At 38.7% G+C, this 24134-nt stretch overlaps 1 protein-coding gene across 3 annotated transcripts in view; it reads right to left on the reverse strand.

The window, feature by feature from the left end:
- Positions 1–97: 97 nt before the first annotated feature.
- The window catches only part of gtf2ird1 (GTF2I repeat domain containing 1), a 43655-nt gene continuing 19618 nt past the window's right edge, over positions 98–24134 (reverse strand). For all 3 annotated transcript variants that reach the window (XM_065023802.1, XM_029671551.2, XM_065023801.1), the window contains 13 exons: positions 22325–22372; positions 18895–18972; positions 18430–18613; positions 17794–17855; positions 13702–13767; positions 8892–9159; positions 8705–8733; positions 8502–8549; positions 3028–3105; positions 2592–2784; positions 2339–2376; positions 2116–2225; positions 98–1571 (listed from right to left, as the gene is read on the reverse strand). In XM_065023802.1, coding sequence (XP_064879874.1) covers positions 1503–1571; positions 2116–2225; positions 2339–2376; positions 2592–2784; positions 3028–3105; positions 8502–8549; positions 8705–8733; positions 8892–9159; positions 13702–13767; positions 17794–17855; positions 18430–18613; positions 18895–18972; positions 22325–22372 — 1271 coding nt within the window. In that variant the 3' untranslated portion in view covers positions 98–1502. The remainder of the gene's footprint in view (positions 1572–2115; positions 2226–2338; positions 2377–2591; positions 2785–3027; positions 3106–8501; positions 8550–8704; positions 8734–8891; positions 9160–13701; positions 13768–17793; positions 17856–18429; positions 18614–18894; positions 18973–22324; positions 22373–24134) is intronic.

The raw sequence follows: 24134 nt of genomic DNA on the forward strand, positions 1-24134 counted from the left end.
TGAAGGAAACAATAATACGAAAGTAGTAGGTTTAAACTTTCTATAGATTTTTTTTTTTACACTTGCATTCATCACACACAAAGTCACTGCAGTCCTATAAAAGTGCAAGGCAACACATTTTATTTCAAAGGCCTAAATGGCATTAAGGTACAGCATATAAATACTGGTGAATCCAGAGATAGCTGTTACAGGATAACACAGACCATTCTTTCTTTAACACACATTACATTCATGTTGACTTTAAGATTTACTTAGCACAGATGTGCTACAAACATAAAAGCCTAGCTGAGAAAATCTCAACTCCACGTACAAGTACTCAGCAAAAGAAAAGCCATGAGGAGTTTTACAAAATATGAAAATTTGTCTTAGATATAGTGCTATCACCTTGGGTTATTCCTACCACGGAGTATACCGGTACGCACACCTGAAGGTGAACATATTTCAGTTGATATACTTTGAGTTACATACAGTAGTAGTTAGTGTTGTAGAGACATTTGATTCAGTACTTAGATTACTGAACATTGTAATTTACATCCCTGCACATGATGTTTGTTTTTAATCTTCAAAATAAATAAATAAATAAATCATACAAACAAATATCTGAATGTTGTAAAGCCAGATTGATCCAAGACATTTGTGCTGTAGTTACACCCCATAACAAAAGTTTATGATAGATCAGACAAAAATAACCTAAAATGGTGAATACTTCAATGATTGTAAATTCCATAAGCTTAGTGCCATAACATAACCCCAGTCGGTTGGAATCACTTTTCTTTTGGAGAGCATTTTGAAAAAGGTGTATCAAGAAAATACCACCAGTGCTTGTGGGGATGAACAACTGTATATAAACACTAGATTTCTGAAGCTATGTATTGGCCAATGAGAGGCTTTGAAGCCACAAATCGGCCATATTGGCACTCCTCAGAAGAAGCAGTCCTTCATTGGTATTCAGTATTTAAATTAAAATGTTTCAAGGACAAAATTACATGTATTTAAGTATTTATTTTGTTGTTGTAGTGGGGACAGTAACAATGTCTTTCTGTATTTTGTTTAGCGCACATAATATAATTTAAAAGTATGCATTAAGTTGTCTATAATAGAATAAACATGGCTAGAATGAATGCAGACATTAATAAATGCATTTATATAGCTTCCAAAATATTTTTTACAATGGTGGAGGAGTAATAAAATGGAGGCGCAGTGGCTTCAAAGCAGCACTCCCTGCCTGTCATCTAGTGTATATAAATCATTGAAAGAAACAAAATGAAAGAAAGCACTTATCTTGTAACAAATTATGCACAGATCCAATTGTTCCTCCTCACATTTCCACCCAAGCCACCATTTAAAAACATATCCAAACCTATATTTTCAGTCAGTAAAGTTTTTAAGCAATAGCACTCGGGCAAAGCTGAAACTTGGCAATACGATTATAAGTATTGGTTTGATAAAGTCCTCTCATTATATCCTCTTCCTGTAGCAGAGTATCTGTTTTTTTTAATCTTCTAGTATTTCACCTTCCCAGGGACTTGCCCATTCACTCCACTGTAGTCCACCATGTACATGGGCCATTGCTAAATGTAGACGGAGACAAAGCAAAAGGAGGATAAATTAAGAGAGAGCATGAGGGAGATCAGTTATGCCGTTGCAGAAGCAAATGATGGCCCATCAATTACACAACCTTATTAGTGCCTTTTACAAATGCCTTTAAAACCTACAAATATAATATGAATGTATCAATAAAGTCAACTGTATCAAAGTATCAAATCAGAGCATTTCCGTTATGTATTTTTGATAATGAAAGGGAAAGGGGGACACCTAGTCAGTTGTACAACTGAATTAATTCAACTGAAATGTGTCCACATTTATCACAACCCCTCTGAATCAGACAGGTGTGGAGGGCTGCCTTAACCGACATCCACGTCTTCGGGGCCCGGGGAACAGTGGGTTAACTGCCTTGCTCAGGGGCAGAACAACAGATTTTTACCTTTATCAGCTCGGAGATTCGATCCAGCAACCTTTCGGTTACTGGCCCAACGCTCCTACAAGCCAGGCTACAATAACCACTAAATATTGTACAACAAACTGTTATATAATAGCTTTATTAGTACCACATACCATCACTGGAATCTGATTGGTTGATACCCCTGACTCAGAGGGTAAGGAAACTCGGCTGCTCTCCAGGACTCTTTTGCGCTTGCGTCGATTGGTAGAAACCTCTTTCCCTTCTTAAACCACAAAAACAACATAACCGTTTTGGAAGTACTTCTAAAACACGTGTCCTTATGGACTGCATTACTTAAAACAAAACATTTATTGGCTACTGTATAACAATCCTTACCTGTGTTACATGTTTGGGTGCATATTTCCGCAAAAGGCCTGTAGAAAAGAAAATGTATTAAATATGAATTTCAATTCTGTAGATGGACAGAGAAGGGAGCCTGGCTTTTGCTCAAGAGTGAGTCTTTCTACTAAAATTTCAAATTGTAGTTATTTCATGTCCTTCTTTCACATTTTAGGCTTTTAATCCAAAATCTAGGATATTTCTACAAACTCCAGATTCATACAATTATTACACTGACAAAGACACTCACTGTAGCTGGCTCTTGATGTTGATGGTGATATCATCTCGGGCTTGAAGGATCTTTTCCAGGCGGACTATGTCGTAAGTGTTGGGATTTCGGAAGGGAATATCATCCGGAAGGCCAATAACTTCAACAGAGTCGGGACTGGCACGGATCAGCTTGTATGGGACTATGACGGAGCGGTCCAGGCCCAGAGCGTCACCTGAACATTAAGCTATTCAGTCAGTTTGGGCCAGATTTTAACTCCCAATAAATTAGAATTTTAACTAAGTTTGCATTGCATTGCATTGATGTCAATGGGAGATAAAGTGAATATTTAATTTATGTGTAAATTGGGATTTACCCCTTTAGGAATAAATCACTAGAAGTTTATACTTTAACTCAATTTTTTTAGTAAGGCTTATATAGATAAAGCAAATTGTACAAATGGAGGATATACACTGACCATATTTCTGGTTGAAGAGTTCTTTCACTTGCTCACGGAGGATCACTTTCTCCCCCATGCGGTTGACCTCCTCGTCATCTGTCGGTTCAGGAGGAGAGGAGTCAAACAGAATTGGTGGGGACAGTTTAGCAGATGTTACAGTGCCTTCAGAAATTATTTACACTCCTTGACTTTTTCCACATTTGGTGGTGTTACAGCCTAGTTTACAATGGAATAAATTGAGATTCATGGGCATTGGCCTACACATAATAACCCATAATGTCAAAGTGGAATGATGTTTTCAATTTTTATACTAATTCAATAGAAATTCATAGCTGACAGTGGTGTAAAATACTTAAGTAAAAATACTTTAAAGTACTACTTAAGTAGTTTGTTTGGGTATCTGCAATTTACTTTTTATACTTTTGATAACTTTTACTCTCCATCATTCCTAAAGAAAATAATGTACTTTTAACTCCATACATTTTCCCTTACATCCAAAAGTATTTGTTTAATTTAGAATGCTTATCAGGACAAGAAAATGGTCCAATTCACACACTTATCAAGAGAACATCCCTGGTCAACCCTCTCATCTGGCGGACTCACTAAACACAAACGATTGATGTCTGAGTGTTGGACTGTGCCCCTGGCTATCCATAAATTAAAATAACAAGAAAATCATGCCGTCTGGTTTTCTTAATATAAGGAATGTGAAATGATTTATACTTGTACTTTTACTTTTGATACGTAAGTATATTTGAGCAATTCCAATTACTTTTGATACTTAGGTATATTTAAAACCAAATACTTTTAGACTTTTAATCAGCTAGTATTTTACTGTATGATTTTCACTTTTACTCGAGTCATTTTCTATTAAGGTACCTTTACTTTTACTCAAGTATAACAATTGGGTACTTTTTCAAGTCAGTAAGTATTCAACCCCCTTGTTATGGCAAGCCTAAATAAGTTCAGGAATAAACATTTGCTTAACAAGTCACACAATAAGTTGCATGGACTCACTCTGTGTGCAAAAATAGTGTTTAACATGATTATTGAATGACTACCTCATCTCTGTACCCCACACATACAATTATCTGTAAGGTCCCTGAGTCGAGCACTGAATTTCAAACACAGATTCAACCACAAAGTCCAGGGAGGTTTTCCAATGCCGTGCTAAGAAGGGCAGCTATTGCTAGATGGGTAAAAATGTAAAAAGCATGCATTCACCATGAGGCCAATGGGGACTTTAAAACAGTTATGTTAAAACAGTAATGGCGATGATAGGATAAAACTGAGGATGGATCAACAACATTGTAGTTACTCCACAATACTAACCTAATTGACAGAGTAAAAAGAGGAAAGCCTGTACAGAATACAAATATTCCAAAACATGCATCTTGTTTGCAACAATGCACTACAGTAATACTGCAAATAATGTGGCAAAGCAATACACTTTTTTTCCTGAATCCAAAGTGTTACGTTCGTGGCAAATCCAATACAACACATTACTGAGAACCACTCTCCATATTTTCAAGCATAGTGGTGGCTGCATCATGTTATGGGTATGCTTGTCGTAAAGGACTAGGGAGTTTTTTCGGGACAAAAAAGAAACAGAACGGAGATAAGCACAGGCAAAATCCTAGGGGAAAACCAGGTTCAGTCTACTTTCCACCAAACACTGGGAGATTAATTGACCTTTCAGCAGGACAATAACCTAAAACACAAGGCCAAATCTACACTGGAGAGGCTTACGAAGAAGACAGTGAATGTTCCTGAGTGGCCAACTTACAGTTTTGACTTACAGTACCAGTCAAAAGTTTGGACACACCTACTCATTCAAGGGTTTTTCATTATTTTTTTACTATTTTCTACATTGTAGAATAATAGCGAAGACATCAAAACCATGAAATAACACATATGGAATACTGTAGTAACCAAATAAGTGTTCAACAAATTAAAATATATTTTATATTTGAGATTCTTCAAAGTAGCCACCCTTTGCTTTGATGACAGCTTTGCACACTCTTGGCATTCTCTCAACCAGCTTCATGAGGTGAATGCATTTCGATTAACAGGTGTGCCTTGTTAAACGTTAATTTGTGGAATTTCTTTCCTCCTTAATGCGTTTGATCTAATCAGTTGTGTTGTGACAAGGTAGGGGTGGTATACAGAAGTTAGCTCTATTTGGTAAAAGACCAAGACCATTTATGGCAAGAACAGCTCAAATAAGCAAAGAGAAACGACAGTCCATAATTACTTGAAGACATGAAGGTCAGTCAATGCGAAACATTTCAAGAACTTTCAAGTGCAGTTGCAAAAACCAATGATGAAACTGTCTCTCATGAGGACCGCCACAGGAAAGGAAGACCCAGAGTTTCCACTGCTTCAGAGGATAAGTTCATTTGAGTTAACTGCACCTCAGATTGCAGCCCAAATAAATGCTTCACAGAGTTCAAGTAACAGACACATCTCAACATCAACTGTTCAGAGAAGACTGCGTGAATCAGATCTTAATGGTAGAATTGCTGCAAAGAAACCACTACTAGAGGACACCAATAATAAGAAGAGACTTGCTCGGGCCAAGAAACACGAGCAATGGACATTAGACTGGTGGAAATCTGTCCTTTGGACTGATGAGTCCAAATTTGAGATTTTTGGTTCCAACCGCTGTGTCTTTGTGAGACACATAGTAGGTGAACGGATGATCTCTGCATATGTGGTTCCCACCATGAAGCATGGAGGAGGTGTGATGGTGTGGGGATACGTTGCTGGTGACACTGACTGTGATTTATTTCGAATTCAAGGTACACATAACCAGCATGCCTACCACAGCACTCTGCAGCGATACAGCATCCCATCTGGTTTACGCTTAGTGGGACTATCATTTGTTTTTCAACAGAACAATGACCCTAAACACACCTCCAGGCTGTGTAAGGGCTATTAGGAAAGTGATGGAGTGCTGCATCAAATGACCCAACCTCCACAATCACCCAACCTCAACCCAATTGAGATGGTTCGGGATGAGTTGGACCACAGAGTGAAGGAAAAGCAGCCAACAAGTGCTCAGCATATGTAGGAACTTCTTCAAGACTGTTGGAAAAGCATTCACCATGAAGCTGGTTGAGAGAATGCCAAGAGTGGGCAAAGCTGTCATAGAGGCAAAGGGTGGCTACTTTGAAGAATCTCAAATATAAAATATATTTTGATTTATTTAACTCCATTTTGCTGCAGGGGCAGTATTGAGTAGCTTGGATGAAAAGGTGCCCATTGTACACGGCCAGCTCCTCAGTTTCAGTTGCTAATATATGCATATTATTATTAGTATTGGATAGAAAACACTCTAAAGTTTCCAAAACGGTCAAAATATTGTCTGTGAGTATAACAGAACTGATATTGCAGGCGAAACCCTGAGGGAAATCAAAGCAGGAAGTGGCTTCTATTTTGAAAACTCCATGTTCCATAGCCCCCCTTTGCTCCATTTAAAGGGATATGAACCAGATTCCTTTTCCTATCGCTTCCTCAAGGTATCAACAGTCTTCAGACAAAGCTTCAGGCTTTTATTTTGAAAAATGAGCCAGAACGATAACATCGCGTCAAGTGGTCACATGAGTTTTCCTTGCACAACAGAATTTGGACAGCCATTGTTTCCCCCTCTCCTACTGTGAAAGACATTTGCGGTTGATATATTATCGATTATATATTTTAAAAACAACCTGAGGATTGATTATAAAAAATGTTTGACATGTTTCTGTGGACATAATGGAAACTATTTGGAATTTTCGTCTGCGTTGTCGTGACCGCTCTTTCCTGTGGATTTCTGAACATAACGTGACAAACAAACAGAGGTATTTTGGATATAAAAATCATCTTTATGGAACAAACGGAACATTTGTGGTGTAACTGGGAGTCTCGTGAGTGAAAACATCCGAAGATCATCAAAGGTAAACGATTAATTAGATTTTTGCTTTTCTGATTTTCGTGACCGAGCTACCTGATGCTAAGTGTACTTAATGTTTTATCGTGCGATCGATAAACTTACACAAACGCTTGGATTGCTTTCGCTGTAAAGCATAATTTCAAAATCTGACACGACAGGTGGATTAACAAAAGGCTAAACTGTGTTTTCCTATATTGCACTTGTGATTTCATGAATATACATATTTATAGTAATATTTATTGTATGTAGAGTCTATGCTATTCAGCGGTTGTTGATGACACTTATCCCGATAGGGGGATTGCAGCCATAACAGGTTAAAACTTTTTGGGTTACTACATGATTCCATATGTGTTATTTCATAGTTTTGATGTCTTCACTACTATTCTATATTGTAGAAAATAGTAAAAAGAAAAACCCATGAATGAGTAGGTGTGTCCAAACTTTTGACTGGTACTGTAAATCTACTTGAAAATCTATGGCAAGACCTGAACATGGTTGTCTAGCAATGATCAACAACCAATTTGACAGAGCTTGAAGAATTTTTTAAATAATAAATTGGCAAATGTTGCACAATCCAGTTGTGGAAAAGTCTTAGAGACTTATTAAAAAAGACTCACAACTGTAATATCAGCCAAAGGTGATTCTACAAAGTATTGGCTCAAGCGTGTGAATACTTATGCAACTAGCGCCTAACAGTGCAGCAAATGTCAAACAACTACACAAATAATAAATAATAAAAAACTAGAAACAAGAAATCAAGAATTTCAGATCTAATCAAATGCACAACCCAAATAACACTGTATCTGTAATCCAAATGCAATATATGCGTATATACATGTTTATAAAATAAATACATATATCTGGTGATAAGTATACTTTATTTTTTCTTGCTCTGGGCATCTGCATGCTCCTATTTAATGGATGCAATCATGACAGTTTCAAACCAGGTATTATTACAGCTGTTACATGCTTTGTTTTTCCATTTATGTTTTGGGGTTAGACTTTAGCACGTACAGCTCGTTAGCACGTATTGCGCACCGATTGGTATCACATCATTGGTCAGTATGTGTTACACCTCTGCAGGTTGCCATCTGGTTAGTGGGAAGGTGTTTCACCTGTGCTGGCCCAGGTGCTATTTAAGAGTGGCTGCCCCAGAGCTCTAGTTGTCTTGGTCGATGCAGAGGGTTATCACCTTTAGGGTGCCTTTGTTTTTTGATTTCTAGACAAACAATCTTTTATCTGATTTCCCTGATTTTGTTTTGCACCATCTTTTTGATGTGCTTCCTGTGTTTAAGTTTGGAGTGGATTTTATTTTGTTTGCCTCTTCTTGGGCAAATTTAGTGGGTGCTCATGGTGACTGTCTTAAGTTCTAGTTGCTGATGCTCGTCAACTTTTAGTGGACATCCCCATGAGTGTCTTTCAGAACCCCTCCTAAAACCCCACCTGTTTAGTTGTGGTTGTTGGTCAGATCCTTCTATTTGAGTGACATTTTTGTTTTTCTTGCTGGGGAACGTAACACAGCATCAAAATAAACAGGCAACACAATTAGAATGCTCACCACTTATTGAGGCGTAGGCCTTCTTCAATAAAGTGATCCGACGAGGTGCTAAGAGGGAGACAAATGTAATGTCATTTTTATATTACTACACTAGTAATATAAAACAAACAGTTGGGCCTGACATAGGATATTTCCTATCCAATCATGCTCTTTAATTGGAAATTCATAAATATGAATTGAATATGCCATTAATATAGTGTTACCTGGTTTAGGGATGAGTCCTTGGAAAGGTCTGCAAGAGACAAAGATGGAATCTTAACATCAGTAAACCAACTACCAGGGAGAAAAGAAAAGTAGCAGTATTTTGTCCACTGAGGGTTGGTAGTTGAGTAGCCCTGCCGTATGCCTTATTTTCACAATACCATGAAAAGGTGAAGGAGAACTACCCACCTGGTGATGGTGAAGCAGATCTTGTCAGCCACCGCCAAGATCCTCTCCAGGTTTTGCGAGCCAAAGGTACATGGTTTCCTGAAAGGGATGCCAGGGGGCAGGCCCTCGATGATCACCGAGCCCGGGTTGCTCTTGATCCTCTTGTAAGGCACCTGGACTGGGTATTTTATGCCAAGTGCCTCCCCATACTTCCTGTTGAACAGGTCCTGGACCTGCTCTCTCAGGGTGTTGGCAAGGTCGATCCTGGACAGCTTGGCCTCTAAGCTATCTGTTAACAGAACCACATGACGATATCAGATGAATGGATAAGTTTAATTACACATTTTCAGCTTTTGGTATTTTATTAGGATCCCCATAAGCTGTTGCAATAGCAGCAGCTACTCTTCCTGGGGTCCACACAAAACATGAAACAATATAGAACATTAATAGACAAGAACAGCTCAAGGACAGAACTACATCAATTAAACATTTTTTTTTAAAGGCATACATAGCCTACATATCAATACATACACACAAACTCTCTAGGTCAAATAGGAGAGAGGCGTTGTGCCATGAGGTGTTGCTTTATCTGTTTTTTAAAAGCAGGTTTGCTGTTCATTTGAGCAACACATTAATGTTTCTTATAAAATAAGAAGTGATGCAGTCAGTCTCTCCTCAACTCTTAGGCAAGAAAGACTGGCATGCATAGTATTATTATCACCCATCTGATTACAATGAACAGCAAGATGTGCCGCTCTGTTCTGGGCCAGCTGCAGCTTAATTAGGTATTTCCCTGCTGCACTCGACCATAAGACTGGACAATAATCAAGATAAGACAAAACTGGAGCCTGCAGAACTTGCTTTTTATATGTTATTTATATATTTTTTCTATATGTTTTGGCCATGACAGTTTACAATCTAAGGTAAAACTAAGTAATTTAGTCTCCTAAACTTGTTCAACAGCCACACCATTCATTGCCAGATTCAGCTGAGATCTAGAACATAGAGAATGATTTGTATCAAATACAATGCTCTCAGTTTTAGAGTTCAGGACCAGTTTATTACTGGCCACTCATTCCAAAAAAAGACTGCAACTCTTTGTTAAGGGTTTCAGTGACTTCATTAGCTGTGGTTGCTAATGCGTATATGTTTAATCATCAGCATACATGGACACACATGCTGTGTTTAATGCCAGTGGCAGGTCATTGGTAGAAATAGAAAATAGTAGAGGGCCTAGAGAGCTGCTCTGCAGTACACCACATTTTACATGTTTGACATTATAGAAGCTTCCATCAAATAAAATCATTTGAGTTCTATTAGATAGATAGTTCTGAATCCACGATATGGCAGAGGTTGAAAAGCCATAACACATACATTTTTTCAACAACAGATGGTCAATAATATCAAAGGCTGCACTGAAATCTAACAGTACAGCTCCCACAATCTTCTTATTATCAATTTATTTCAACCAATCATCAGTGAGTGCAGTACATGTTGAGTGCCCTTCTCTATAAGCATGCATTCATTTGTTTACAGAGAAATGTCATTGTATTTGGTGTCATGACGTTGGCCTGGGGGGTAGGTTTATGACAGTCATAAATACCTCTTTCCCCCTGTTTCCTCTCTCTACCTTACTGATGTGACATTTGAAAACCCCCCTACGTATATACTGCACTCTATATCATCTACTGCATCTTTATGTAATACATGTATCACTAGCCACTTTAAACTATGCCACTTTGTTTACATACTCATCTCATATGTATATACTGTACTCGATACCATCTACTGCATCTTGCCTATGCCGCTCTGTACCATCACTCATTCATATATCTTTATGTACATATTCTTTATCCCTTTACACTTGTGTGTATAAGGTAGTAGTTTTGGAATTGTTAGTTAGATTACTCGTTGGTTATTACTGCATTGCAGCATTAGCATCTGCTAACAATGTGTATGTGACAAATAAAATTTGATTTGATTTGATTCGAATGGTATGAACTTTGAACTCTTATTCACTACAGAAGTGATACCTCCTAGCCGTTGAGTTAGCAACAGCAGCTGCAAACGGGGGCTAGGAAAGAACAGACAGAGTATCCCATCTACCACACAACAACGTTACTACAGCGTATTCAATTTACCACCAGAGACATTCTTCAAAGGACTCGGTTGGGCAACACGGCCTTCCATCTACCACCAACCTACCGAAGCGCAGCTCAGAGTAAATATTTATTGCATTTTCCTTTTCCAAATGGGCGGTAATTTAGAATGCATAAGATACTGTATTTACGATAGTACAGCTTCTCCCTTTTTTCCTCAGTCTTCCCGCTCTTTCACTCAAACCCAGCCCTTTTCTTTTGTGTAACCAGCTGTCATATCTGTTCCGCCCGCTAGGGATGTTTTCCTTTATGATGTAATTTGTAATCAAGGTATAATTAATTCTGTGTATATTTAATGCTGTGTGATTAGTTAGGTATTTAGTAAATAAATAATTAAACACAATTTTGTATTGCTGATTCAACCCTTTAGCGGGGTTCCTGAAGATAACCAAGAATTTACAACTTTCAGATGAGACTGAATTAAGGTGACGATTAATATTGACTGCTATAGATGTAAAATATTACTAGGTCTTTAAGAGTTTATTCGGAAGATAACAGCTCTATAAATATTATTTTGTGGTGCCCCGACTCTCTAGTTAATTACATTTACATGATTAGCTCAATCAGGTAATATTAATTACAGAGAAATGATTTTATAGAATAGCATGTCATATCACTTAATCCGGCATAGCCAAAGACACGACATTGGTCAAAGACAATTCTTTCTAACAGTTTGCTAAGAGCTGGCAGCAAGCTTATAGGTCTGCTGTTAGAACCAGTAAAGGCCGCTTTACCACTCTTGGGTAGTTACTTTGGCTTCCCTCCAGGCCTGAGGACAAATACTTTCCTCTTGGCTCAGATTAAAAATAAGACAGATAGGAGTGGCTATAGAGTCAGCTACCATCCTCAGTAACTTTCCATCTAAGTTGTCAATGCAAGGAGGTTTGTCACTAACAATAATTTTACAAAATTCAAACTTGCAATGCTTTTCTTTCAATATTAGTTTTTTATGCACGAACACAATGACTCACTGTTCGTTGTTGGCATTTCCTGCCTAAGTTTGCCCACTTTGCCAATGTTAACATCAAATGGTTTTGAAATTTTAAAAAAGCCATCTGATTTGATAAAAGATGGAGTTGAATTTGTCTTTCTGACCATAATTTTATTTCAAGTACTCAAGTTTTTTTCCATCATTGTTTATATCATTGATCTTGGCTTCATAATACAATTTCTTCTTCTTTTTGTTGAGTTTAGACATATAATTTCTCAATTTGTAGTAAGTAAGTCAGTCAGATCTGCAGCCAGACTTTTTAGCCACTCCTCATCAATCCACGAAGCCTTCACAGTTCTAACAGTCAGTTTCTTAACAGGTGCATGTTTATCAATAATTGGAAGAAGCAATTTCATAAATTCATGAAGTACAGCATCTGGATGCTTTTGGAACTTTCGCTTTCCTGGATATAGCCACAATATTGTGATCACTCTAGCCAATGGGTACAGATACAGCTTTAGCAGTGGTGTAAAGTACTTAAGTAAAAATACTTGAACGTTCTACTTAAGTAGTTTTTTCAGGTATCTGTACTTTACTATTTATATTTTTGACAACTTTTACTTTTACTTCACTATATTCCTAAAGAAAATGAAGTACTTTTTACTCCATACATTCTCCCTGACACCCAAAAGTAGTTGTTACATTTTGAATGCTTAGCAGGACAGAAAATGGTCTAATTCGCACACTTATCAAGAGAACATCCCTGGTCATCCCTACTTCCTCTGATCTGGCGGACTTACTAAACACAAATTATTTGTTTTTACATGATGTCTGAGTGTTGGAGTGTGACCCTGGCTATCAGTAAATAAAAATAAATAAAACATTGTGCCATCTGGTTTTGCTCAATATAAGTAATTTTAAATTATCCATACTTTTACTTTTGATACTTAAGTATATTTTAGCAACTACATTTACTTTTGATGCTTCAGTATATTTTAAACCAAATACTTTTAGACTTTTACTCAAGTAGTATTTTACTGGGTGACTTTCACTTTTACTTTCGTCATTTTCTATTAAGGTATTTTTACTTTTACGCAAGTATGACAATTTAGTACTTTTTCCACCACTGAGCTTTAGAACAAAGTTCTACATTATTAGTAAAAATGTGATCAATACATGTGGATGATCTTATTCCTGTAGTGTTTGTAAACACCCTGGTTGATTAATAACCTGAACCAGATTACAGGCACTCATTACAGTGAGAAGCTTCCTCTTGAGCGGACAGCTTGATGAAAACCAGTCAATATTCAGGTCCCCAAGACAGTAGACCTCCCAGTTTACATCACATACGCTATTAAGCATTTGACACATATTATTTTAGATACTGACTGTTAGCACTTGGTGGCCTATAGCAACACCCCAAAAGAAAAGGCTTTAGATGTGCTAAGTAAACCTGCAACACTTCATTAACACTTGACATAAGATATTTTAAGCATTACAGGCATATGGCTCTGAATATATACAGCAACACATCCCCCATAAACATTTCTGTATCTTCTATAGATAACTTGAAGCTGAATTGCAGCATATAAATAGCACTTCTCTTCTCTATAAGTGAACAAGCAAGGGGAAAAACAAATCCTAACCAGGACTCCATAAGTACTCGACTATGTATTGCTTAAAGTATTGGAGGGCAAAGTAATCTACTGGTATTGGCTGAAGTATTTGGTCTCCCTATTACCTGAGAAGCCTGGTCTCTTCGAATCGGCCCCTGCATCTTCTGTCAAAGCATCTTTGGAGTCGAGGTCTGTGGAAAAAATATTAGCAGAGTTGTCTAAACTTGCAGTGAATACATCCAGTTCACCAGACCCATCTAAAAGCTACATTGAAAAATATGGATCCTAACAACTGGTTCAACTGTGGAATTACCAGTTAATTCTAATTAATTACAGCGTTAATAACATTGAATTACTGAGTAAATTGTAATTCTATGCGCTCAACATTTGTAGGCTAAGGGTTTCTTGAAGATTTGCTCACTGGGGTAATGGACCATCATGCCCCAGTAAGAAATCCATCTCCATGGATTGATGATGAACTGGGTGAGGCATTTTCTCAAAGAAATATGGCAAACGTCTTAGCAGCCAAATCTAAACTAGAAATCGTTTAACAGAATTATAGAACACTATGTAATTAGGCAGCTAAATTAAACAGTAAGAAAAACACTTTATTTTACAAAAATGGTTTTATTGATTGTAAAAATGATTTAAAAAAGGTATAGAATACAGTTAAGGGTATCACGTTCTGACCTTTATTTCCTTTGTTTTGTCATTATTTAGTATGGTCAGGGCGTGAGTTGGGGTGGGCAGTCTATGTTTGTTTTTCTATGATTTGGGTATTTCTATGTTTCGGCCTAGTATGGTTCTCAATCAGAGGCAGGTGTCATTAGTTGTCTCTGATTGAGAATCATACTTAGGTAGCCTGGGTTTCACTGTGTGTTTGTGGGTGATTGTTCCTTTCTCTGTGTTTGCACCAGATAGGGCTGTTTTGGGTTTTCACGGTTCTTGTTGTGTTCGTGTTTATCTTTGAATTAAACATGAATCAGAATAACCACGCTGCGCTTTGGTCCACCTCTCCGTCAATGGAAGAAATCCCTTACAAAGGGCTTACTTGGTACATCTATCTCATCATACCCATCTAGTGTGGAGATTGACGGGAGAACAATAACAACATCAGCTGATATTGCCAATCATTTTGCAGATTTTTTAAAATTCTTTTACAAATGTATTTACTCAGAGATAATGGAAATTCACCCATTCTTCTAAACAAGCTATTGTCCAAAAGATTGATGATCATATTTTGAGCAAAATAAATGCTATTTGAATCTACAAATGCTGTAAATAAAAGGTGTTAAACCTATTGAAGCTATTACCCAATGGTAAATCAATGTTTTACTTCGCTATGCTGCTCCCCAGATTCCAGCTCCACTGAAATACAGTGGCAAGAAAAGGTATGTGAACCCTTTGTAATTACCTGGATATCTGCTTAAATTAGTTATCAAATTTGATCTGAACTTCATCTCAGTCACAACAATAAACAAAAATAGTGTGCTTAAACTAATAAAACAAATTATTGTATTTTTGGTGGTGTTCATGGGAGGACACCACGGATGAAGCCACTGCTGCCACTGCTGAAGCCACTGCTGTCTACAAAAAACATTGCTGCACATCTGAAGTTTGCAAAAGTGCACCTGGATGTTCCACAGCTACTGGCAAAATATTCTGTGGACAAATGAAACTACAGTTGAGTTGTTTGGAAGGAAGACAACACTGTGTGGAGAAAAAAGGTACGGCACACCAACATCAATATTTCATCACAACTGTAAAGTATGGTGGAGGGAGCATTGTGGTTTGGGGCTGATTTGATTCCTTAGGGCCTGGACAGCTTGCTATCGTTGACAGAAGAATTAATTCCCATGTTTATGAAGACCTTTTGTTGGAGAATGTGCGCCAATTTAAGCTCAACAGAATTGGGTGATGCAACAGGACAACGACCCAAAACACAGAAATAAATCAACAGAATGGCTTCAACACAATACATTTTTCCTTCTGGAGTGGCCCAGTCAGAGTCCTGACCTCAAACCATTCACACCAGACATCCCAACAATATTGCTGAACTGAAACAGTTCTGTAAAAAGGAATGGTCCAAAATTCTTCCTGGCCGTTGTGCAGGTCTGATCCGCAACTACAGAAAACGTTTGGTTGAGGTTATTGCTGCCAAAGTGGGGACAACCAGTTATTAAATCCAGGTGTTCACATACTTTTTTCCACCCTGCACTGTGAATGTTTACACAGTGTGTTCAATAAAGACATGAAAACGTATCATTGTTTGTATGTTATTAGTTTAAGCAGACTGTGTTTGTCTATTGTTGTGACCTAGATGAAGTTCAGATCAAATTTCATGACCAATTTATGCAGAAATCCAGGTATTTCCAAAAGGTTCACATACCTTTTCTTACCATGCTACATATTTAATTGGTCACTGGAAAAGGGGACATTTGGCCTCCTGGGTGGCGCAGTGGTTAAGGGCGCTGTACTGCAGCGCCAACTGTGCCACCAGAGACTCTGGGTTCGCGCCCAGGCTCTGTCGTAACTGGCCACGAACAATTGGCATAGCGTCGTCCGGGTTAGGGAGGGCTTGGCCGGTAGAGATATACTTGTCTCATTGCGCACCAGCGACTCCTGTGGCGGGCCGGGCACAACCAGGGTTGCCAGGTGCACAGTGTTTCCTCCGACACATTGGTGCGGCTGGCTTCCAGGTTGGATGCGCACTGTGTTAAGAAGCAGTGCGGCTTGGTTGTGTGTATCGGAGGACGCATGACTTTCAACCTTCGTCTCTCCCGAGCTGAGTTGTAGCGATGAGACAACATAGTAGCTACTAACAATTGGATTTTTAGATTTTGTGCAGCATTTGATTCAGTGGCTAATGAAATAATTTAGACAAAATTATTGCATTATGGGTTTAAGGAGGCAGCATTGAATTGGGTACAGTCATATCTAACTGACAGGAAACAGTCCACCTATATAAATGGGTTGTTTTCTTCCACTCATGCTTTAAACTGTGGAATACCACAGGGCAGCTGCCTTGGGCCCCTTCTTTACTTCCTTATGCCTTATCTGAAACTCAAGCTACTATATTTGATGCTACAATTTATACAGCAAGACAATTGGTTCAACAGGTACATCAAGCTTTACAAGTAGATCTGGGAAATATCAGGGAGTGGGTTTGCCAGAACAAACTTGTTTTGAAAACCAAGGTTATGTTGGTCTGTTCCACCAGGAAAAGGCCAACACAGCATGGGATAGAATTAAGTATGGGGGGCGTAAAATTGGGGAAGTGTCAGAAACCAAACAACTAGGGGTTCAGCTAGACAACTGTTTATCATGTTCGTCTCACATAACTCATCTATGTAAAAAAAAATGCATGCATGCATGATCAGAAGGATAGCTAAATATTTACCGGGAAAGATTCTTAAGCAAACAACCCAAGCATTAATTGGGAGTCAGGTGAACTACTGTTCTGTGGTCTAGGGGAATGTATCAGCAAGTGAAATTAGGAGGCTGCAGATTGCACAGAACAAAGCAGAGATATGGTTATTCTGTTGTAGTCATGCACAATGCTCTTGGTTGGTCATCTATCAACAAGATCATTGAAAAAACATGCTTATTTTATTTCACAATGTACACCATTTAAAACAGTATTCCGTTGGTAAGAGACAGACATTCAGTAAATACTAGGAATTGTCCACCTGTCCACATGTGTTATCCAGACAGAACAGAGAAATAGGCAAAATAACATTGAGATTCAGAGCAATAAAGAAATTGTATATTTTTTATCTGAGCAAACCAGACACCTTTCAATATATAAATTCAAACAATACTTTATAACCATTTAAATATAATAAATTGAAAGGTTATGCAGGACTATGGTAGATGAAGGAATCAATCTATAATTTCAGACTGTTAGAGTATTTATCGGGTCAATATGTCAGTGTATTATGTTTGTTTGTAACAGTGTGTTACATGTGAAAATGTAATCGTATTATAAATTGTATTTTAACGACTCTTGGAAGATTAGTCCAAATTAGGACTAAAATATATCCTTATCAAATCAAATCAAATAGGAGGGCTTGGCTCATTTACTCTCAGTCAATTCAGGAATGAACTGACATTTAACTAATTTAGTTTGTAAACTTACTATTTTTAATAATAAAACATTATATTAACTGTGATATAATTATTAAATCAGCTGGCATTTAGAATGAAGATGTATTCACCTGAATCACAGGCCAGGAAAGGAGGCGTCTCTAGCTTGACTTGATCCGTTAAAAGTTCTGGCCTGGATAGGAAACCACAACAAAACATGGTTCGAACATCATAAAAAAAGTGTAACCTGTTGTCCTTTATTCCTGCACCAACATATACAACATTTCACCTATATCCTCTTCATACAACAACAATTCGCATACTAGGGCCATGTTCCAGGCTGACTACACGTTAGATGCCTTCCATATCTCACAACGCCTGGACAGGTGTTGAACATATCAGTTAACCACATCATATTATATACCAGTCTGATGCCGACTGCGCAGTTGATGATGCAACCGCTGGTTGATGTAATACAATGTCAGCAATGTAGTCAGCCTGGAACGTGACCAAGACCATGCGCGAGTCACAATGATCCCTACTTCCTCCTAAAGTGTACACTCGTTCACTACTCCCCACAAATGTAAAAGCATTGGATTGGTGTAGGCATTGGCTTAAGGGTTTCCATATACCAGTCCATTCCCTTCAAATCAATGAAGGGACGTGGACAAGTGCAAGCTTTCGGAGAAAGGAGAGATTATTGGGATGCACTCCTTGAATGACTTGCGAAGGTTCTTTCCCCTATGTGACAATGTATGATCTCTGACCTTTTGATGACAAACTGAATCTGACTGCCAACGGCCAGGATCTTGCGCAGCTTGGCCGCTCCGAAACAGTTGGGTCTGCGGAAAGCCACACCCTCCGGTAGCCCTTTGACACACAGCTCCTCTGGGTACATCTGAAACTTGGAGTAGGGCACCTTCGCAGGTTCAAGTAGTCCAAGCGCCTCGGCTACAGTGGGATGGTGGGATGGAAAATGGAGAGTGGAATACAGGTGAATTATTTTATGCAAAAGATGTTGCTCAGTACTTAACTATTCCCAGGACAGTCAAATAGATTTTTAGAAGAATCATTGCTTTCTCTGTGACACCTTAAAAAGGCTAGAAAATAACGTGGCTGTGTAGAAACTGTTGACTAAGTCGGTGTAATTTATGATTTAGTGCTCGAGTCAATTTCTCTTGCTTGGCCAGTCTGAACATTGAGCATGCAAGTAAGTGCATTGGGTAACTTACCGTACTTAGTGCTGAATATGCTTTCCACCTGCCTCCGAAGCTGGAGGATCATTTCACCTATGTCCTCAGCGATATTTCCTGTCAGGAAAAATTAAAATGAAGAGAAATGTTTAAGTGGGTTTTATTCAGAGCTGAAAGAAAGAACACGATTAGTGAATGTGTCTGAATCAGTCTGAATAAACAGTTGAACTAAGCTAATGAGGCATTTACTCTGAACAAAAATATAAACACAACATGCAACAATTTCAATTTACTACAATTAATTTAAGGAAATCAGTCAATTGGAAAATTCATTAGGCCCTAATCTATGGATTACACATGACTGAGAATACAGATATGCATCTGTTGGTAACAGATACCTTTGTTTTTAAGTAGGGGTGTGGATCAGAAAACCAATCAGTATTTGGTGTGACCACCATTTTCCTCATGCAGCGTGACACATTTCCTTCGCATAGAGTTGTTCAGGCTGTTGATTGTGGCCTGTGGAACACGCTATCATACACGTCAGTACAAAGCATCCCAAACATGCTCAATGGATGACATGTCTGGTAAATATGCAGGCCATGGAAGAACTGGGACATTTTCTGCTTTCAGGAATTGTGTACAGATACTGGTGACATGGGGCCGTGCATTATCATGCTGAAACATGAGGTGATGGCAGTGGAACAATGGGCCTCAGGATCTCGTAACGGTATATCTGTGCATTCAAATTGCCATTGACAAAATGCAATTGTGTTTGTTGTCCATAGCTTATGTCTGCCCATACCATAACCCAACTGCCACCATGGGGCACTCTGTTCACAATGTTGACATCAGCAAACAACTCGGCCACACAACACCATACACGCTGTCTGCCATCTGCCCGGTATAGTTGAAACCAGGATTCAGTGTGAAGAGCACACTTTACCAGTGTGCCAGTGCCATTGAATGTGAGCATTTGCCCAATTAAGTTGGTTAAGACCCTGGTGAGTACGACAAACACGCATATGAGCTTCCCTGAGACGGTTTCTGACCGTTTGTGCAGAAATTCTTCCGTATTGGCTGGTCTCAGATGATCCCGCAGGTGAAGAAGCCGGATGTGGAGATCCTGGTTTGGCGTGGTTACAGTTGGTCTGCGGTTGTGAGGCCGGTGGACGTACTGCCAAATTCTCTAAAACAAGGTTGGAGGCGGCTTATGGTAGAAAAATGAACATTCAATTCTCTGGCGACAGCTCTGGTGGACATTCCTGCAGTCAGCATGCCAATTGCACGCTCCTTCAAGACTTGAGATATCTGTGGCATTGTGTTGCGTGACAAAACTGCACATTTTAGAGTGGCCTTTAATTGTCTCCAGCACAAGGTGCACCTGTGTAAGGATTATGCTGTTTAATCAGCTTCTTGTAATGCCACACCTGTCAGGTGGATTAACTATCTTTACAAAGGAGAAATGCTCACTAACAGGGATGTAAACTAATTTGTGCACAACATTTTAGAGAAATAAGCTTTTGGTGTGCATGGAACATTTCTGGGATCTTTTATTTCAGCTAGAGGTCGATCGATTATGATTTTTCAACGCCGATACCGATTCCAATTATTGGAGGACCAAAAAAAGCCGATACCGATTAATCGGCTGATTTTTATATAAATATATTTGTAATAATGACAATTACAACAATACTGAATGAACACTTATTTTAATTTATATAATACATCAATAAAATCTATTTAGTCTCAAATAAATAATGAAACATGTTCAATTTGGTTTAAATAATGCAAAAACAAAGTGTTGGAGAAGAAAGTAAAAGTGCAATATGTGCCATGTAAAAAAGCTAACGTTTAAGTTCCTTGCTCAGAACATATGAAAGCTGGTGGTTCCTTTTAACATGAGTCTTCAATATTTCCCGGTAAGAAGTTTTAGGTTGTAGTTATCATAGGAATTATAGGACTATTTCTCTCTATACCATTGACTATTGGATGTTCTTATAGGCACTTTAGTATTGCCATTGTAACAGCATAGCTTCCGTCCCTCTCCTCGCCCCTACCTGGCTCAAACCAGGGACACATCGACAACAGCCACCCTCGAAGCATCGTTACCCATCGCTCCACAAAAGCAGAGCAGAGCAAGGGGAACAACTACTTCAAGAGTGAGTGACGTCACCGATCGAAACGCTATTAGCGCGCAGCCCGCTAACTAGCTAGCCATTTCACATCGGTTACACGAGCCTAATCTCGGGAGTTGATAGGCTTGAAGTCATAAACAGCTCAATACTTGAAGCACAGCGAAGAGCTGCTGGCAAATGCACAAAAGTGCTGTTTGAATGAATGCTTACGAGCCTGCTGCTGCCTACCACCGCTCAGTCAGACTGCTCTATCAAATATCAAATCATAGACTTAACATAATAACACACAGAAATACGAGCGTTAGGTCATTAATATGGTCAAATCCGGAAACTATCATTTTGAAAACAAAACGTTTATTCTTTCAGTGAAATACGGAACCGTTTCGTATTTTATCTAACGGGAGGGGAGGCATCCCTAAGTCTAAATATTGCTGTTACATTGCACAACCTTCAATGTTATGTCATAATTATGTACAATTCTGGCAAATTAATTACGGCCTTTGTTAGGAAGAAATGGTCTTCACACAGTTCTCAACGAACAGGCGGCCCAAACTGCTGCATATACCCTGACTCTGCTTGCACGGAACGCAAGAGAAGTGACACAATTCCCCTAGTTATAAGAAATTCATGTTAGCAGGCAATATTAACTAAATATGCAGGTTTAAAAATATATACTTGTGAATTGATTTTAAAGAAAGGCATTGATGTTTATGGTTAGGTACATTGGTGCAATGACAGTGCTTTTTTCGCGAATGCGCTTGTTAAATCATCACCCGTTTGGCGAAGTAGGCTGTGATTCAATGAGAAATTAACAGGCACCGCATCGATTATATGCAACGCAGGACAAGCTAGATAAACTAGTAATATCATCAACCATGTGTAGTTAACTAGTTAAGATTGATTGTTTTTTATAAGATAAGTTTAATGCTAGCTAGCAACTTACCTTGGCTTCTTGCTGCACTCGCGTAACAGGTAGTCAGCCTGCCACACAGTCTCCTCGTGGAGTGTAATGTAATCGGGCACAATCGGTGTCCAAAAATGCAGATTACCGATCGTTATGAAAACTTGAAATCTGCCCTAATTAATCGGCCATTCCGATTAATCGGTCGACCTCTAATTCCAGCTCTTGAAACATGGGACCAACACTTTACATGTTGTGTTTATATCTTTGTTCAGTATATAAATTATATTAATCAAGAATTTATGTAACAATCACAGATAACACCTTTTAAAAATCAATCATTTGAAATGGAGGTGAGGCTTTGTCTATTGTAAGCCTACAGTGAATCCAACAGATAGATCTTAGGGAGAGGTTGCCAATCCTACTGTACCTTCAGATGATCTTCTGAGGCCTTGCGAAGCTGGTTTAGGTGACAGTGCTTCAGTTTAAAGGAAGAGGGCAAAGAGGTGAGTAGGGTTGACAAGTTTCAAAGGTTTCACATAACTACTTTCGGTTCAGGTTACTACTGTATGTCGAGCCAAGAAATACTGTTTTGAATGAGACAAAGCCCAAACTACAGTAGAACCTCAAAGAATTACGGACTGACCGATCAACCAAACCGGCAATATCAAACTGGGAGGACATGTATTAGAAGAAGCACACTTCAAAGATAATTTACATATCTTTCAAAAAAATACTGCAGAAAAAATTGCATGATATTTAAATAAACACTGAAATCTAGTGTCTATTTTCTGCACTTACCCGCAAATTCTTCCTTCATGATCAATGATGGAAAAGAGAACTTTAACAAAACATGAAAGCAACCAAAATAAAACAAACAAAATGTCTAAGGATCTAGACTAGAGGTTAATGTGGACACTTGAGTACCATTCTTTTTCTTTCCTATTCTCTACAAATCTTCAAATATTAAATCTAGCCTGGTCCCAGATCTGTTTGTTTTTGACAATAAGTGACAAGGAGTTGACATGATAGCACAAACAGACTGGCACTCAGGCTAGTATATCTCTACAGCTATAGCACAACTTAGAATTGAGGTTAAGAAAAAGAGTGGTCCTTTGTAGCTCAATTGGTGGTAGAGCATGGCGCTTGTAACGCCAGGGTAGTGGGTTCGATTCCCGGGACCACCCATATGTAAAATGTATGCATGCATGACCCTAAGTTGCTTTGGATAAAAGGCATATATTATTATTATTATCGCATGTTGTGTACTCAAGTGTTCTTAGTTACCTCGTGCTACTAAACTACAATAAGGGCTTGGGGAAGGGTGACTAATGTAAGGGACATAATTATCTCAGAGTACTAAACTGGGTGTTCAGGTGTCTTAAAGGGACTCTAGACAAATCACAGGACTGGTAGAGATAGGGAGCATGAGAAACAGGCTAATTCTATACAGGGTTGGGCTGCAAGGGCTGGGGTTGAGACGAGAAGGTGTGTATGGTGAATATACTATACAACCAAACCTGAGACAGAGTCCAGATTTAAAACATACTCACAAACTGGACAAAATAAACCCAGGTTTGGTAAATGCTCCAATTTAAAAATATATATATATTGAGAGTTGCTATTGCAGTGTTTCTACAAATAACCTTTAGACTAGAAAACTGAAACTGCTCTGGATGTCTTGCAAAATGGTGTCATATGTTCCAATCCCAGTAAACAGATTCGATGGTGACCAATCTTTCTTTAAGTATGTTTTGTGGGAAAACAGGCTTGACTGTGAAATCTGTGTTTAATCTGAGGTATTGCTTATGGACACCAGCTCAAATATGCACAATCCATCATATTCTAATGACACAAAAATGACACATCCAATGATGAAAGCCAATTCGTATATACCATCAAAAATAGGATTCAAAATGATAAATCAAACTGATGGAAAGTGTCTAGAGCAGGCAGCCTATTACTTACTTAGTGTGCTACAGGTTTGGCAGAGACTCTTGTGGGTGGGAGGTGGGGGCGTAAGGGGTGATACTGGGTACTAGTGACTCTGGGTGGAGTACGAAGTGTGAAAGAGGGACAAGGAGACAGGGAGAGGGGAGTATCTGTGAAAAGTGGTTTCATACGTGTACTGGTAACCTAGCTCCCTAACAGAGGGAGAGAGCTTGTTGGCGGTGGTGGACCCAGGGTGGCGGCGGGCCTGGGCTGTCCTGATGCAACCATGCGGTGGAGGGGACTGGGAC

This window comes from Oncorhynchus nerka, linkage group LG10 (assembly GCF_034236695.1).
Source record: "Oncorhynchus nerka isolate Pitt River linkage group LG10, Oner_Uvic_2.0, whole genome shotgun sequence".
NCBI classification, from domain to species: Eukaryota; Metazoa; Chordata; class Actinopteri; order Salmoniformes; family Salmonidae; genus Oncorhynchus; species Oncorhynchus nerka.